General features: G+C 34.1%; 1 protein-coding gene across 3 annotated transcripts; it reads right to left on the reverse strand.

Moving 5' to 3' along the window:
- Positions 1–1,291: 1,291 nt before the first annotated feature.
- On the reverse strand, positions 1,292–14,550 carry LOC123524892 (uncharacterized). Of its 3 annotated transcripts, none has more exons than XM_053538459.1 (7): positions 14,432–14,550; positions 13,483–13,907; positions 12,819–12,887; positions 12,259–12,496; positions 11,776–11,829; positions 6,137–11,393; positions 1,292–5,114 (listed from the first exon to the last, which is right to left on the reverse strand). In XM_053538459.1, exons 2-6 carry the CDS (start codon positions 13,876–13,878, stop codon positions 8,794–8,796), a joined length of 3,357 nt encoding a protein of 1,118 aa, XP_053394434.1. In that variant the 5' UTR covers positions 13,879–13,907; positions 14,432–14,550; the 3' UTR covers positions 1,292–5,114; positions 6,137–8,793. The 3 variants fall into 3 exon arrangements, with proteins under 3 accessions (XP_053394434.1, XP_053394435.1, XP_053394433.1); XM_053538460.1 differs by having other exon boundaries at positions 14,410–14,471; XM_053538458.1 differs by having other exon boundaries at positions 14,361–14,471.
- Between the last annotated feature and the right edge of the window lie 4,934 nt (positions 14,551–19,484).

Below are 19,484 nucleotides of genomic sequence, written 5' to 3' on the forward strand. Positions count from 1 at the left end.
TTAAACCTGATGCCATTATTATGGGTCAAATCAGACATTAAAAATAAAAATTTGAAATTTTGCAAACCTTAACCCTTAGCCTGCTGGCGGCAGATGATTCTGCCTTTGCGACCAGTGCAGACCAAGATCAGCCTGCACGTCCGTGCAGTCTGATCATGGTCTGCACTGTTCGCTATTCAGTCAGTAAATTTTCAGTGAAAATCCCTTTGAGTAATAAGTGGTACTGTCCAAATTGAAAGATGGACCAGTCCACTATAGAAATATAGCAGGTTAAGGGTTAAAGAAAAAGTCGGTTACGACATATACTGCACTCACAAAAACCCATCACAAATAATAACTTACATTATACGGAATCACAGTCCATATGACAAAACTTATCTTGTATATTTTTAGCCAGAATAATTGTTAAATATCTAATCTAAGACTTGTGCATGTGACTTTATAAAGGCTCCCGGCCGAAACATCTTAATAAAAGCTATTAAGGATTTTTATAGTGCGGACGTGAGCAACATTGTACAGGACAAAAAGATGTGACGGACATTGTTTACAAATAAATGAGACGTGATTAAAAGACAACACAATAGTATACTTATTGAAATACCAATTCACTGATGTTTATCAAATTTATCAATACAATAATTATGTGAGTATTTTATAATCAATGCATACTAAACTGCATACTGAGAGACTACAAACAAAACTTCGTATTTCTCAAAATGAGGATACATATTTCTAGGCTGATGAATAGCATTAAATGGCAAAAGACGAGAATTATAATTATGATATGCGCTTTTAAGATTGAAACAAATGCTCTTTATGTAAAGTTCATCCTCTTTCTATTCTGCCTATAACACCGATCTAATGAAACATCATTCTACCAAAACATACAGGGTTAATTAGACTAGCACCTGTACTATGATATGAACCGTGCCATGGGAAAACCAACATAGTGGGTATGCGACCAGCATGGATCCAGACCAGCCTGCGCATCCGCGCAGTCTGGTCAGGATCCATGCTGTTCGCTAACAGTTTCTTCAATTCCAATAGGCTTTAAAAGCGAACAGCATGGAACCTGACCAGACTGCGCGGATGCGCAGGCTGGTCTGGATCCATGTTGGTCGCACACCCACTATGTTGGTTTTCCCATGGCACGGCTCATATATCTTTTTATATTTTTATGATTCAATGAAGTGGTATGAGTCAGTCTTTATCCTAAGTCCAATATCATATGAAAATTTTATATTGTTCCTGTGGAACAGACTCGATTCTGACTCTACGAAATTGAATTAAACAAAATAAATGTAGAAATATCTTTATTATCAGTCAAGCGGCTAGTCTAAGAGTTAATTTATTAGTTATATAAAAATTTTGTAAATGTAAAATATTTCAAATTATATCTGAGTAACTACACCTCATCTAACAATTTAAAGGTGATATTTATATGCTTACATACTGAACAATGTTCAAGGATATTTTTTTAAACTTCACATTTTAACAAATATAAAGAAACTTTATATGAAGATATGAATTAGTGTAGTGTATCCTACAAATCTAAAGGATAATAATACTAATGTCTTCTTATCAACTGCTTTCTCTAAATCTAATTTTAAAGACATCCCTCTATAAAGGAAAACATCATACCTGAGTTGCATTGTCAGTTTGAAGCTCGTAATAAAATAAGGCAAGTAAGTAAGTAAGTAAGTAAGTAAGTAAATTCTTTATTTAAAGAGGGTAACCCATTTAGCAAAGCTAATCATCCATGGGGCCCTCTTACGACTAGAATGAACGACTAGAATGTACAGTATTGTGATCATAGTAACAAATATTTAACAGAAAACAAAGAAGAAATTATATATGCATAAAATAAAAGTAAAAATACATGAAATGTAGTTAGCATTAAAATCCATTCATTCATCGATCCATTTTATATAGTTAAATTTAAAACATGACAATGAAGATGAGGTTTTTATTTCTATTGGCAAACCATTCCATACAATTGGCCGTGAGTATAAAAGACTACCTTTAAATATTTCACTGTTTGTATTTGGTATATAAAAATTTAAGTTTGTATTAGAACGCAATGTTAAGGATGTGTTGTTTGTTTGTGGCTTTTACAGAAACATTTCATTTATATAAGAAGGATGTAAGCTAGTTGACACTTTATACATAAAGCATGCCTTCTGGAAAAAAAGACGCTTATCAAATCTTTGAATATTAAGTAATTTCAAAGCTTGATCAAACTCTTGAAATTCGTTACCTAAAATAGTGCGACAGGCTCGTTTTTGTAGTCTTATAATTTTGTTTGTGTTAATTATAGACGTTTTTTCCCCAAATAATAGCACAATAATCCAAGTGCGGTTGAATATATGCTTTATAAAACAAAGTTCGATATGATACTGTTAAAAATCTCTGATTCTATACAGTAGCCAAATATATGATGCTACTTTTTTGCAAACATGTTTAATATGAGTATCCCACTTAAGATTATCTTGAAAATATATGCCAAGAAGTTTTTCGCCTGAACTTTGTCCAAGTAAAATATCTTTGTAGTTAAGCTTAAGTTTACAGTCAGGTAAAGCACGTTTTCTTTGAGCAGTTGCAATGAAAATTACCTTTAGGCTACTTTATTTAATGCCCGTATATATTAACCCTTAGCCTGCTAGATTTCTAAAATGGACTCGTCCATCATTCAATTTGAGCAATACCATTTACTCTTTGAATGGATGTTCACTGAAAATTTACTGACTGACCATGATCTGCCTGCACGGATATTGGTCTACACTTGTCGCAAAGGCAGAATCACTTGCCCCCAGCAGGCTAAAGGTTAATTAACAATTTTACACAGTTTAATAAAATGCCATTCTCTAGATGGATGTTATTCGTATACAGTACTAATGAATATTATGCCAAACTGAACACATCATTTTGTATACATCATACTTGTTGTATTGTAATTGACAACATGCCTTAATATAATTTATATAATACACAGCATATTCAGTTTCATAAATGTCTAAATCTGAGAAACTGGTTATAAATATACTGGTAAAAATTATGAACACATTCGATACTATAAGTGATGAAATGGTAAACCAATACTACATGGATACTTGAACTGCCAAGATTAAATGTGAAAACAATGTAGAAATTATCATTATTTTATATAATAATTTTTTTCTGCATAGTCAAAATTGTGCAAAGATTAGTTTTAGTAATGATAGAGATGTGATAAAGTTCAAAATGTAGGTATAGCAGCTAGAAAGGATCTTCTGATGTTTGGTATACAATGTATTTACTTAGTATTATATTTCTGTGTACTTCGGTAAGTCATGGATTTTGCAAAATTATTTCTTTCGCTAATGACATAAATTTAATTATATATGATTCCAGAGAACCAGAAAATGTATAGATACACTATACCAAGCCTTTTGTTTACCAATCTTCAGGTTCAGAGAATAAAAGCCAAACAGTTTTAAAAAGGCAAACTATTATGTCGGTATTTTCTGCATATCGTGAAAACTTTTCTATAAATATCACGGGGAAAATGCATGATAATTAAACTCTTTAAACGTTATACGCTCCGTTCGTGACTGTATTTTATTATACTTCACTCAATGCCATTCAAATCATGACACTAGAAGACAAAAAAGTCATTTAAAACATCATTTGTATACCAATGAAGAACATGTTAAAGTAAAAAGTAATTAAAAGCACATGTAGTATAATTATATGTACCGATGTATCAAAACTATTTACAGACGTAACACCAGTATCTATAAATTAATATGTCACGTGTTTTTGTAGAATGCGGTTTTAATGGTAATATTTTCCTGTTTTCTTTTGGGTTTTTTTTTGTTGACATATTAATTGCTTATACACCATATAATGAAAGAACTTGCCTTTGGCAGCCCTCAGTTTTCCCAGTATTTTATATTTGTATCACCAATATCTATAAATGTAAGAACAATATCTACGAATTTATCATAAACTATTATCTGAAAAAGGCCGTGGCGGTTGGTTATAAAAGATTTCAAATATCAAACAGTATTACGCGTGAAACCATTTAATATCAAACCTTATTGTAAAAAACTAACATCCACATCTATTAATGCCTTGTCATATGAGATGTATTTCCTCATTTAAACATGTCTGAAGTACCGATCAAAGTCTATTCTGAGTACAGAACATGTTATAATTTGCAAGAATAGTTGCAAGATCGAAGCACAGTATGTTTATTACTCAATTTATAACCGAATGTCAAAATGAGACAGATGAGGTACATATTCTTGATTGTCAGAGGTATATCAAAATTTTATAAAAATAGGCTTTTTGATCCTTGGATTGAGTTTTGCCTTAGGTCGAACTTTGGGGCATCAGAATTATTCTTTGCTTTTCCTTTCCGTATAACACAAATTGAACATTCTACTAAAAGGTTTCCTTTTGAGCAGTTTATACGAATGTCTTCACGTGCAGCATAAAGCTTTATAGGGCAATGCTTCAAGACAACACATGCATGCTTTACCGCATGATATCTTCTTTCTCTCGTGGTATCCTTTCTGTACCTACTGGAAAACCAGTTTGGGAGTTTTTTCACAATTGCTGGTATTTTGAACAATCTGAACCTTTACAAAGCGCTGTAAATACAACTGTTGCACAGTTTTGCGTCCGAAGATCATACTTTGGTTTTCCTGTAACAAAACTGATCCACCAACGTGTAACAGCATCAACATCAAGTCCAACAATTAGAGTCTCTTTTACCGGTTCTCGCTTGATGTCTTCTTTCTCTTCAGCCAAACTTCCGTTAAACTTAGCAGTGCAGGTATCATTTAGCATTACACGAATGCTCGACTGTTCCATCGGATAAAAGCTTATGTATACCCCATTTGAGAGAAGAAGAGAAATATGACCAAAGCCTGGTATATAGGATGGCGACTTCCATAGATATAAAACAGATGCCCGTTTCCTAATATTTTTAACTGCTCTGATACAAACACATATTATAAGTTGCTGTCTGATGCCACAGAGCTTTTCCCAGCCCAATGAAAGGCATGGTACTTTCGAATGGTGATTGTTATTTTGTTCGCAAATACCACATTTACTGCAGGTGTCTCAGACTGGAAGAAAAATGCAATAGTTTAATATCATTCCCTTGTAACTAACTAATAACATGACATATCTAACATGGATGAACATACGAAATTTGTTGAAATAGACATTTTTTCAACACATTTATGTTTTTTCGCAATACTCATAATCATCGAACAGCAAAAGAGCAGTTATATGACAAAACATCATGATGAATATAAAAATGTCAACATTATAATAGTACCCATTAGTATACTAAGAGTTTTATAGTAACATTCATAAACGTCATCAACAACGCCATCAACAAAACGAAGACCATCTTTAATATGTATACAGAAAGGTGTCATTATCATCTACATATTACCCAGTAATTTATTTCTAATTGTACATCATCACCAACACTAACAACATCATCATCATCATAAAAGAATTGATTAACGTCACCACCGTCAGCAGCAGCAGCAGAAGTCTTGTTATCAAATGAAGGATACTATTTTTTTCTTATGCCAACGATCATCATTAGTGGCACTATCATTAGTAACTTCATCATCATTTTCATCATCATCATCATTAACAATAACATTACTATCACCAAATCTTTTTCAGAACAATACCGCTGTCTTAATACTGATCTTTTATTAAAATATTTGGTCATCATCATCATCAGCAGTAGCAGTAGTATCAGACAATCAACTCTACATCTATGTCAATTTGAGTCTATCAATCCCGACCATTGTAATTTTTCAACAGTACTATGATATAGCATGTTTATTCAATAAACAACTCATTTATGCTAATTTATTTATTTGCATCGCAAATATAGTTTCTATTTATAGAATTGATGTTTTCCACATTATATATATAGATATTCCTTGGGTTTCCCGTGTCGCAGTTTAGAGACGCTCCTCGCTCGGCATATGATTAAATCCCTTAGTGTTACAGTATTTATTTAGTGTCTACAAATGTCAAGTATACAGATGGAGAATTCTCCTTAATTATATAGTTTAAAAAAATCTAAAGATGTGATTAAAAATTCTACTTTTTAACTCACCCAAACACAATGTGCTCAAGATCATACAATGTCCGTTGTTTATGTTTGGTCTGCTGCCCATGGGACTGTATCCGTAAATAAACTATTCTGACCTGATCTTGCGAAAAAACTGGAGTGATTGATATCAATTGTTTTTACTATAGTTGAAACAGAAGATACGTGTTCTTTCATCATCAGAAAAATCTCATAGAATCGGTTATAACTTTTTATAGATCCATCTAATTTTAGCATAGATATTTAAAGATTATAATATATACATGTTCTTAAATTGGGAATAATCATGTAATGCCTTAAATTAAAAAAAGAATAGAAAAATTCACCGTTTTACTATTTATTATCCAAAATTCATTTACGGGCAACATGAATTCATTTTATTGTATCTCAAACATCAAATCTCAAAACGATTTATAGATATTCATTATTCGATTATTTGATATGTTAAAATATGCTTTGTTTTATTATCATTAATTCAAACAATTCTATCATCAATAACAGGGCAATTAGCAACACTACATCGTAAACAGAAATCATATCTCGTATCTAGTATTTTAATAATTGAAGATCGTCAACATCATCATCAGCAACAGGCTAGTCATCAGATTTTTATCAAGGTCCTTATCCTTACGATCCTCATCAGCGGCATCCCTTTCACCATCATCATCATCATCATCATCAACAACAACAATAACAAAAACATTTTCAGCAGTAGTAGAACAGCAATACCACACGTATCACCTAATCAATCAACAGCGAGTCATATAACTTTCTCAGAACTAACAATATCGCTGTCGTGATATTTTATTAACATATCTTGTCATTATCATCAGCGTAACATCAGCAACAGCAGTAACAACAACAACTACATTGCCAAGTCAATTAATTCTACCGCTTACAGCTCTGTTTCCTAATAGTTGAAAAATGATAATATTGAATTTTAAATTCTTACCTATTATTAATCATACATACTTTTTTGTATTGATTTTTTGGGAATAAAGCACAATCGCTAATGTAATTTCTATTTTAAGAACAATTTGATATTCCCAAATTATATATTTAGATACAATTTCCTGTATATCTTAATGTCACACCCATCCTATTATGTAATTGGAGGTATTGGCCTCTAGATCATACGATAACAAAATAAAAAGAGAATATATTTCTTAAGGTATTAGACCCCTAATAGTAATGTTTAAAAAATGGCATTTGCTTGGTATATTCTTACAGTTGGCCGTGCTTCGCACTGTGTTGCAAATTTTTAAAAACTTTTACCGTGCCGTTCTTTATAAATTTTGTATAATTTATGGTATTTCCTAAAGCTCAAGTAGAGACAAATTTCAAAGTGATGGCCTTTATCCAAAACGTTTGCAGAGAATTCATTATACCATTATCTTTTTATAAAAGAAACATCAAACTATTGGTAAACAATCATAAAATTTAAAATAAAGCTGTCAATATCATTTTTTCTAGGGTGCCTCAAGTAAACAGATTTAATGAGACAGAATTCTAACTCCAACATTGAAAAATTAAGGTCGAATCCTGCGGGTCTGTTTTGAATTTTGCTCACTTCATTCAAAAATAACCTTAGGGCAGAAGTAAACCCTACCTACATTTCTTCCACAATACGTAATCTAAAGAATGAAGGCAAAATAGAGAACTTTTACCGCATGTAACTCAGTAGTTTTAAAAATGTCTAACTCTACACCTTCTGTTTCATAGTTAAATTCACTTAGAACATCAAGAAATCGCTTATCAATTTTTTTTCCACTTTTGTACACTAAATCAATAATAAGTTTTGAAAGAAGTAAAACCTTACTAGAAAAAAAAAAATTAGGGGGAAAAAATTTGGTGCCAGTGGGACTTGAACCTACGCCCCTATGAAAATTGCAGTCAAAGTAGTTTTATGGTAGGAATTGAATACTCTTCAAAAAGGAGGTACTCTATTATGGGCCTAATACCTGAAGAAATTACTGTTAGACTATATATAGAAAACACATGAGAATTAGTTGTTTTAACTGAGTTTTACTTTGAAGATTGAGAAACGTAACGCGTTACTCGAGACAGATTGCCTTTTTTTCCAGCTTTGCTACATTTGTATAAATTACGGTCATTATTCGGCACGAGATCAACGTCATGTATGATGTAGCACGTGTAATTGTTTATACTCCTTGCTGTAAGGAAACGTGCATTTGCTAAAATGGCCACTATTGAACTGCACGGATAAGGCCGTTTCTACAACATATAACCCATAATGCACTAGTTGACGCTGCAGCGTGTTATGCAGATGATAAACAAGTTCCGGTATATCCAAACGTTTGGGACGATCTCTGTATGGAATAATTATTAGTGCAACTTCCTTTTGGTGGTCTGTAAATCCCAGCATATTTTATTTTAGAACTGACCTTGGCATTTCTAACATCGTCTGCTGCAATTAGGGGGACATGCTAATTCTGCCAATTAAAAGTCTCGGTAAAACTTTGCAAATTTTTTAATTCTTCCTTTCAGACCAAATACGCTTCCTTGAAAACGTACCATTCGTAGAATTTGTATAGTATGTTTAATTATAGGCGGACTTGAACAGGCTAAATGAAACCGAGCCGGCAACATTTTCATATTTGTCGTGTTGGGCGGCCTGTTGTTTCCACTTCTTCTGTTTATTGTTAAATATTTCCTCGGTAATATGTAAGGGAATATACACCATTCTCACATTCCACAGAGACAATTATCCCTTTTTTGTTTTTCATTCGTCTGAGCGCGTATTCAAATTCTGCGTCCTTTTCTAAAAGTATCTTCACGCATTTTGAAAGGTTTTCACGAATGTCACAACAAGTATTTCCTTTGATGCTACTTGCATTTTCGCTCGAATTCTTCAACACATGAAACACTGTGTTTCCGTTTCGGTCGACCATCCGAATGTCTGTATAGAACCTGCACAATAATTCAACAAGTTCTGGAAACATTTTGAAAGCGGCTGCATGTAATGGTGTGGATCCATTCCGATCCGCAATTTTCACATTTGCTTTATCTATCATAAGTTCAACAAATTTTGGTTTGTTATAGTAAGTCGCTAGGTATAAAGGCGTTCTACCATAACCATCCTGGATATTTGAATCTATTTCAAATTCTTTGAGAAGATTGAGCAATATTTCGTCTTCCTTCCATACAGCGTAATGGAAAAGAGTCGAATTTTTGTAATAAACTTTTCCGCGAAAACTGAATGGCTTAACTGCCAGAGTCCTATCCTTGTCAAGCAAAGTTCGGACGATTTCTGTATGGCCTCGAATAGCTGCGGAATGTATAGGGTATTCTCCGCGATGATCTGTGGTATCCACTGAGGAGCCGGCATTCAATAGCAATTTCACAATATCGAAACATCCCAAATCGACTGCCTTGTGTAGAGGTGTGCGTTTGAATTTTCCACTTTTTTCATCAAGTTTGCATCCCTTTTTAACCAGAGTCTCACATATGGCAACATTTTTGCAAATAACAGCCTTATCAAGCGCGGAAAGGCCATCTTCATTTGTGTAATTTACGTCTACATCACTTTGGAGCAAACAGGTGACAGCTTTTAGGGAATGTCTCTTGGTCGCGGTGATTAGTTGGGAATTTCTTTTCTGTATATGATTATTGGTTGCATTGAGTTGAGAAAAATGGTGTAACAGGAGTTTCATGATCCCAATATTTTGATTGACCGTAGCAATATGCAAGGCGTCTTCATTCACTTTTGCACCTGCTTCTATCAGCTTTCGGACCATCATTTCATTATTGTCGCGTGTAGCGAACAGCAGTGCTATATATTTTTCTCTGTCTGTCAGCATATTACGTTTAATGCATTCAGTGACCATTATTTCATTTTTCCTTGCCAGATAAAATGCTGGCATACACATGCCCATATGACCGTTTTCGAATACAATGCAGTAAGGATTGCGAAAATGTTTATAAACTTCTAAAATTGGCGTTGTCACAATATCGTTTCCATTTGTAGGGTCTATATGCTCTCGAACAAACGTTTCATTGTTGAATGCTTCGTGCTCAAGAACTGAAACATCTGGATTTGACTGCGATATACGTGTATTTTCTATTCCTTTGTTGTTTATTGTGGGTTTTTTCAGTGTGCTATCTAACTCTGATGACCTTTCTTTCTTCTCAAAAAGTAGCTGATTCAACCTTTTGCTGAGAACAGAGTATCTTCTGTCGTCTACAAGAATACAATTTTTACTGTCGCTGCTTCTCGTTTGAACATAATTCAAAACGAAGCTTTTTGGTCCGTATTTTATTGCTACATCCGGGTATTCTTCGCCAGTAACAAGCCCAACAACATCGCCAATAACGCTGTGGCTAAATGTGTATTCGTCTTTCCTATCGGTAAGGCTCAGAAAGCCACCTTTATGGTGGTCAAGAGTTTTTCGTAAAGTCCTTGACTTCTCTTCCAGTGGATAATTGAGTTCTGCAGCTATTTCTAACAGCGAGTGAATATGTGTTGGCTCTAGGTCAAATTTTGACAATTTTCTAGATGATTTCGTCCACAAAAGTACAAGTATCATAAACTCATCCTCATTTTTCGAAAGTTCTGAAAGGCACTTGCGGAAAAATTCGAATGGTGCAGCAAAAAATTCAGCACCCTTTCTAAACAGTGTGTCATTTTGAGCAAACATGACTGCACATTCTGGAAACCCTACTTTACACTCGTCATCTTTCCATCGGGAAACACACGAATTGAGACTTGATGGAGGACACTCTCTTTTGTTCGTTTGTAAATGAAGCCATAGGATATTCTTTTTCTCCTCTTTTGAAAGATCTGAAGAAGAGAGAATTGTGACATTTTCTTCTTTAAAAAGATCCAAAGTACGATGATCCTTTGCTTCGTTTAGAATATTCTGACGTGTTGTTATAACTACTAACAAATTCAATCCATGTGCTTCAGCTTGGAGTTCATCTAAATATGGTTTCCAGCCTTTCATTTTTTCTGGATCAAATGCGTCAGATCCGAAGATGTCGTCAATGAATATTCCATTCCAGTCTTTGTCTTTGACATTCAGTTGTTTCCAATCTTTCGGAGTTGACAGTTTGAGGATTTTATTCACCGGACATGTTTCAAGAAGCATTTGTGATGCAACTGTGGTTTTTCCTTCTCCTGCATAGCCGCTTAAAATAGCAATCCCGGATGTGTTAAATCGTTTCAATGCTAGTTGGTAAACGTCCGTTTTTACAAACAGGTCTTTCCTTTCTTTTACCTTGTTGAAATATCGCTGTGAAACAACTGAAAAATGATGATTCAATTATTTAACATATAGAGTATAACACAGACATTTTGCCATTTTGCAACATTTTCATGGCTTCCTTTAAAGTGATTACATTTTGTCTACTATGTACTATATTAACCCTTGATATTCTAGAGGTTGGCTGTTTGTTAACAGGCGCTACATCATCCTCTGAGATAATTTTATTTTACCGGATGCAATATTGCGCATAGGAAGTGTGTTCCAACAGCAATCCCTAGTGATATATGTAACTGCAACGTACATTTAGCTTTTTAGAGCGTATTTCTAATATACATTTGTGTTACTAAAATAGGTTTCCACTTATGTGGAATCCTGTGATGTTAGATGTCATAACAATGAAGGGCAGTTTAAGCATATTACCTTTAAGGCTTTCCAGTCTTGGCGATACTTTATGTTGAATTGCCTGGATATTTTCTGTAATAAAAAGATACAAATTTGTTATTATATCAATCAAGTACACAGGGAATAAAGAACCAAAGGGACCATAGATTTTGTTCTTAGGTTAGAAGTGACATTTAATTACCAATTTTATTTCAAATCAATAGTTGTGTTCTTAAGAATGCCACATGTGACCTTGTTTTATAAATCTGGTATTGCTACGATTCAAAAAGAAATTAGTAAAGGATCCGAGAAACGGAGGAAAAGCAGAGTAAATTATGGAAAACAACGCTCAGAGAACCGTAAAGGATCAAGAACATTTTGTCAGATATATGCATGTAAGCAGATCAAACTTTACCTATTCTAATATTCTAATATTACTCTGTAAAGAGTACTCTGTAAAGAGGTTAACACCTATATCTATAATTTACTTAGGTAATTGCAATATGTTATGCTTCTCCTTACCACGTATTTCAGTCACCTCCTTTACAACTGCCGTAGTCCTGCATCTCTCGTCGTGCAACATTTGGGTAACTTCTTCCAATCCCGCCAGTACAGTTTTATCCATCTCTCCCCAGTCTTCAAGTAGTTGATCATTTCGCTCTTGGGATTCTTCATCAACAGTGCCAGTTTTAAACGCATTTATTGTTGCTTGCAGATTTGAAATGCTATTTGTAGTACTACCATTTAATCTTAAAAGTACCTGAGAAATATAAAAAGAAACTAGAATTTCAGTATCATCTTACGACAGCAATAAATACACAGTGCATTGTATTTAAAAAGTAACTTTTAACAACTTCTCCGCCTTTAGACATTCTGCATTTTAGTTCTAGTTACATATATCAATATTTTCATTTTTTATATTAGCAATTATTAAAAAACAGAAAATATAAAAAACGTATGGTCAGACATAAAATGTATGCCATACACTTATGTAAAAAACAGATAGTATTTAACACAATATTCTCGCATACGCCTTCCTTATAGTTCTATATATTTTGATTCATAAAAAAATGAACAGTTACCGTCTCAATTTCGCTCCACATAGCACTGAAATACTGCTGTAAAAGCGGGATAGACTTTTTGTGTGCAAGCTGTAATAGAAGCATTTTAAGACTTTGGTGATACGGACATAAACTTAAACCTCATTTTTTCTTGAAAACAATGGACAAAGGTATGAAACAATCTTTAAGGAACAATTTTTAGCGCGCGTGCCTCAGAAATAGCCTGTGGAATTTGCAGTGGCTTCCTTATTTCATTTTGGATAGTAAAATTAACTTTCCTCATCCAGTTATATAGGAATCGGGTGAATAAAATTATAAAACAGAAAACAACATTTGAAAAACTTAACTGATCTTATTATGACTTACCATAACATAATAATTTCACTGCGTTCATTTTAATAGGGAAATTTCTTTCAATTTAAAAAATTCAATTTGGCCACTTTTATTATATAATGGTCTCTCCAGAAAATATATTTTGTACAAATTTGATTTTATATTTAAGTCATTCCGACAAATGTTAATCTTTTGACCACCTTTCCACTTATGCAAATATTGATACTTTTACGTGCACCATATAGTCCGAAAGTAGTTCCCTTCCTTGTCACTACGAATGAGAAAAAAAATGTCGCTTAAAATTCCCAGCTTTATCAGAGTGGTCATATTTGAAAAAGCATAAAACATTTACCTCATTTCGAAAATGTCTCATTCTGACAATTTCAGCTTCAAGCGATGTGTCATTCTGGGCAGGAGTTGAAAACCAGACACTGTTTGGTGTACTTTTTAGAAGACCACATGTATGTTGTAACAAACAGGTCAACATCGTAATGTCTAGGTCTGCAGACGTTAGTGGCTTTGGAAGAACAGGTGCCGAGAACAACGTATCATACTGCTTTTGGTTAATAATGCGTTTTTTCTTCAGTTGTAAGATGGTGGTGTGATTATTGGTTAGGTGGACAGTCAAAGGTATGTTGATCTTCTGATCAAAGACATTTCTAATAACTTCTGTTCCGCCATCAATTAAGAGGGTTTGAAGACGGTAATAGTATACGCGTTTTCGTGTATTAGATTGTACTGTTGCCATCTTGAATATAAGTCAGTTTCCCAAAGGATCTGTAATTATAAAATTGATAAATGGAATGAAAACATAAATGTATTGAAATATATATACAAACCTTTCCTGTTACAACACTATGTACGACGATAAACCTTTTACATTTTTGTAAAACATACTGAAAGAAGATGAGAAATTAAAAAATTATACCAACGTAGCGTTACGACGTTGTTTTTATAGACACATCGCGGATTTACCTTGAACGTATAATTACACTTCTTTTATTACAGATAAAAAACATAGTAATATCAGTTCGCCCTTGTATTCCAACGCATAGGAAGAAAACAGAATATGTTGCAGCATAAAATGTAAACACAATATTCTGCTATGCTGATAAGCACACAGGTAACTAGACAGTATATAGTCTATTTATAGTACAAGCAGTTTAAATGTTTGTTTATGTTACAATAGTATTATTTCGCTTAATAATAATTATAGTTAAAAATAAATACCCATCTTGATGTTTATCTATGTAGAAACTTGAAGTTCTAATTTGCTCACCTCAAAGAATCTATTTGCTCACCTCAAAGAATCTAATATGGCAGCCGATAATTGTGTTCGTCTTATTCCCGGTCTTGTAACTGTGCGATATGCTCGGAAACCAGTCATTCATTACTAAAACTTTTAAAGTAAACAATTATCATTTCTATAAATACACTTCTGTGACATTTTATTCTGCAAAACGCTTCCTAAACACTATGTAGGACGATAAACCTTTTACATTTTTGTAAAACATACTGAAAGAAGATGAGAAATTAAAAAATTATACCAACGTAGCGTTACGACGTTGTTTTTATAGACACATCGCGGATTTACCTTGAACGTATAATTACACTTCTTTTATTACAGATAAAAAACATAGTAATATCAGTTCGCCCTTGTATTCCAACGCATAGGAAGAAAACAGAATATGTTGCAGCATAAAATGTAAACACAATATTCTGCTATGCTGATAAGCACACAGGTAACTAGACAGTATATAGTCTATTTATAGTACAAGCAGTTTAAATGTTTGTTTATGTTACAATAGTATTATTTCGCTTAATAATAATTATAGTTAAAAATAAAAACCCATCTTGATGTTTAAAAATGCAGAAACTTGAAGTTCTAATTTGCTCACCTCAAAGAATCCATTTGCTCACCTCAAAGAATCTAATATGGCAGCCGATAATTGTGTTCGTCTTATTCCCGGTCTTGTAACTGTGCGATATGCCCGGAAACCAGTCATTCATTACTAAAACCTTTTTAAAGTAGACAATTATCATTTCTATAAATACATTTCTGTGACATTTTATTCTGCAAAACGCTTCCTCTTAAGAATATAATATGTGCAGACTGAATCTTTAAAATTTCTTTGCAGTCGGTACGAAGAAAGTGTTATGCTGCAGTTTCTATTATAACATGTTTCTAACAAATATATTCAATTCTCCAAACTGTACACATGTCGCAGTATTTATTCCACAGTATATAAGTATCTGTAACTTAGGGCGTCAATGAGGTCCGGAAAGCATATGATGGACTGTTATTGGGCTTTGCATCGGCAGGTGGCCAGCTTATGATGCGGCTGCGGATCACGTAACAATGAGAAAATATCTCCGGAGTCGAGACTAGTGAGCGGGCATCCCGGGAAAGTATCGCTTACTGTTACGTCCATGTACGTGACCCTCGGTTATTGATCGAGGATCACTGGCGTGTGGTGAGTCTCGAGAATCATTGAAATACGTGTGCCGAGATGGGAGTACCCGAAGTCCAGTGCATAGACCTCACTTTTCTCATAAATTTTACCTATAAAGTACAATAACGATGTTCCGCAAAACAAAGTATTACCCATATTGCTATCTCAAATAGATCGACGGTGTATATGTCAAAGCTCGCACTGACTTAAGTATGACTGAAGTGCTCGCGAATAGATGTGCATGTATGATGTCCCGAAAATCACTGAAGAGCGTGTGCCGAGACCAGAATGTCTGAACCCCAGCGATTTATACTCGTATTTTTTCCTTCTCTTCACGATATTGCTTCGTCAGATTTTCGTCTTGACGTCAGATCTCAAATTCATGCCAGTATGTCATGAAAGAGGTCTCTGGGTGGTTCCAAAATAAGTATGCCCGACTTATTGAAGTGCATGTGTCGATGTGACTTTTTACAATGTCTCAAATACAGCGTGCATGTACCTTGACTAACGTGCCAATAGCATCAGGTTTCACTGAATACATGTACGTTTGCTTAGTATGTCACGCAGTATATTCGAATATCACAACATAAAGTATGCCGAAAGAGGCCTATCCCAGAAATCACGAGTACCGGTAAATACTTGTATGCAATACTGGGAATTCCCGGGAAATACTGGTATTCCCTGGAAAATACTGGTAATTTGAAATTTTCTAGGAAAAACTGGATATCGTCAGAACATTTTGAACTGAGTCTGTTTTGAAATGGATGTGCCCGGAACAGAAGAGGTGTTTGTGCCGCGGCGAAAGTAGGCGTAGCCAAAGCGTTTTCTGAGATTGGCGTCTCCTGAGTTTCGAGCATCAATGAAGGGTTTGTGTCGTAGGTCTCGAGTATCACTGAATAGTGAGCAAAACGTGGCGTGTATTATTTATGTCCCGACAAACGAATCCCTACAACTGACTGACATTTACAAAAGAATACATAATATAGAACGTAACCACTCGGAAACGAATCCCTACAACTGATTGACATTTACAAAAAATGCACAGTAAGACCGCCTCGATAGCCTAGTGGTAGAGCGTCCGCTTCGAGCGTGGGAGGTTCTTCTTCGACGAGTTACGACAACAACGGTGTCTTGTTTTTGTTGTTATATTCTATCTTCATAACGTTTTTCGCTAGTTTACAAATTCTACACTGTCATTTCAGTGTAGTTTTGTGACTTCAAAACTGCAAAATAAGGAAATTTATATGATGTCACTGTTTGATATTTGTAAGTTATTAGCTTTGTATCGGGAAATATGCTCGAGTTCTGCAACGGAAATATTGCGCGACTTTAGGAGCGCAATATTCTTCCGCTAAAGAACGAGTGCATAGTCCCGATGAAAAGATAATAACCTTTTTATCACATACATATCTACACTTATAAATGTAATGTAAATATTATGAATTTGTTCAATAGCCCGAATAAGATTGACAATACTGAACTAAATAAAACAATTAATGCAGGTGTCAGTGTATGGAAAAATATTGATGTTTCCGATACCATTTAACTTAACGAGGAATATAAATAATAATGTAATAATTATAAATGTGAAAATGCCGCAGCAGTAACTCTACAATATATAGAAAATTGTAACAGCAGGTAAAAATGGGATCCAGAAAGCATGTGGGCAGTTATACGGGTATTACATTGATAATCGCCCTGCTAGGCTTGCAGTTGCACAGCACGCAAAAAATGGAATGTATCTTATAAAAAGGCAAAGCCTTGTCAAATGCAAAGCGCGGATAGTGAGCGTGTCTCATGGATGTCTCCGCGTTAATCTTGAGAACCATTAAAAGCGCGTGTACCGAGATGGATGCGCCCGAAATGCAGTGCATAGCCCTTACATTTTATAATTATATGTTTTTGTTAATCTAAAGCATGTTACCAATGAACTACATTCGTGCATAAAAACTACTTTTTTCTGGACCCGCCCATATATTGACGGGAGAAAAATCGGTTGCAAACAAGGCAAACTGCGTGCTATTAATGCATGATTTTTATTTTTGAAATGTTTTGCCAGGGACGTATATGTATTTCTGCGCAGACTGACATCTGGTATCTGCGTCTTGTTCCTTTCATAATAACCTCTTTTTGTAGCATCAAAAATGCAATCTAATCCATAGTAGATTTTGCTGTATCTGTTACCAACCCCATACGCACTGCCTCCAACAATGTACTTAGGTATTTGTTTCTCCTCTTGTTTACACCCTTTTTTTTAACTCGGCGTCGATTCATTTTTTTCCGTTCACCGTAAATGTATAAAAATCGCGTGTAACTTGTGCGATTGTTTGTTTTTAGGAATCATATTAATGATTTTGGTAGGTATCAGTCGGTATATTCTTATCTAATTTCTCGCAGAATTCATATAAATCTTCAAAGGTTGTCACATCATTCGTAATCATCCGTACTTGAAATGTGTTTCTACTCAAAATAACTAGAATGGAAAGTTATTATTCTTGAAATCGTGTTCCTGTTCACCAAATTTTTAAGTAAAATGTAAAATCCCACCCTCTAATTCCCAAACACGGTTGATCCACCAGAACTCATTATAATACACAGATCGATAATCCCCTTACAATTATCAGCTTTTAACTGATATGTGTCATATTAAAATGGTTGGAATCCCCGGAGCATAATGGCAGTCACGTCAACAGTTTTTCATTTTTAGCTCGACTATCCAAAGTATATGGAGAGCTATCCTACTCGGTCCGGCGTCGGCGTCCGTCCCGCGTCCACACCTTGGTTAAGGTTTTGATGCTCTTTCACTTTATCGATGGAATTGCTCCAAATTTAAAACACTTATTCCTCATCATAACCACATCATATGACACTAGTGCCATAACTCCTGCACCAATATTGCATGATTTTTTTTATATTTCACATTTTTACTTAGAATTTCACGTCAAAGTTTTGGTGCACTTTCATTCTGCCTCTGTTATTACTAAATGGATTTGTCTGAATTTAAAATAATTGTTTCACATCATCACTCATATGACATGACACAAGATCCATAACTCTGACACCATTTCTTCATGAATTATGCTCCCATTTTACTTAGAATTTTATGTTATTTTTGATGCATTTTCACTACATGATTTGATTCAAACTTAAAATAATTAGTCCAAATCACCACCAGAATTATAAGACACAAAGGTCATATCTCTCGCGTCAATATTACTTTTTATTTAGAATTTCAAGTTAATTTTGATACCTTTTCACTATATTTCTAATTTTTCAAAAGGGATTCGATTCAAATTTAAAATAGTTTTTTCTGATTATCGTACTCGTCACATTACACAAAGTTCATAATTGCACAAATATATTTTTATTATGTCCCTTTTTACTTAGATTTTCGGTTGAATCTTTATGTGTTTTTTTATAAGGATTCCCACATTATATGACACAAGGTCCATAACTCTGGCACCAACATTTTATGAATTATGCTCCTTTTCACTTAGAATTTCAGGTTTATGTTGTTATGCACATGTGCTCTTTCTTAGATAACTTATTACTAACTGGATTCGATTCTAACTTGAAATGTTTGTTGCATATTATAAACCACATGATATGATACATGGCGTATTATTTTTGCAGAAATAATCCATGGATTATGTCCCTTTCTACTTAGTCAATGTATTGATACACTTTGTGACTTTCACTCTATCTCTGTTATTACTTAAATACAGTTGTTTTAGATTTAAACCATTGTCCAGTATCAAAAAATATATGTGTGCAAGAATTATGAACCTTGTGTAATATGATGAGGAAGATGATCAGCAAGAACTATTTTAAATTTGAATCGAATCCCTAATATAATGAAAAAGTATCACCCACACTGGGGTCATTAAACACTTCAGCGATA

Source organism: Mercenaria mercenaria, chromosome 3 (genome assembly GCF_021730395.1).
Source record: "Mercenaria mercenaria strain notata chromosome 3, MADL_Memer_1, whole genome shotgun sequence".
Taxonomy (NCBI): domain Eukaryota; kingdom Metazoa; phylum Mollusca; class Bivalvia; order Venerida; family Veneridae; genus Mercenaria; species Mercenaria mercenaria.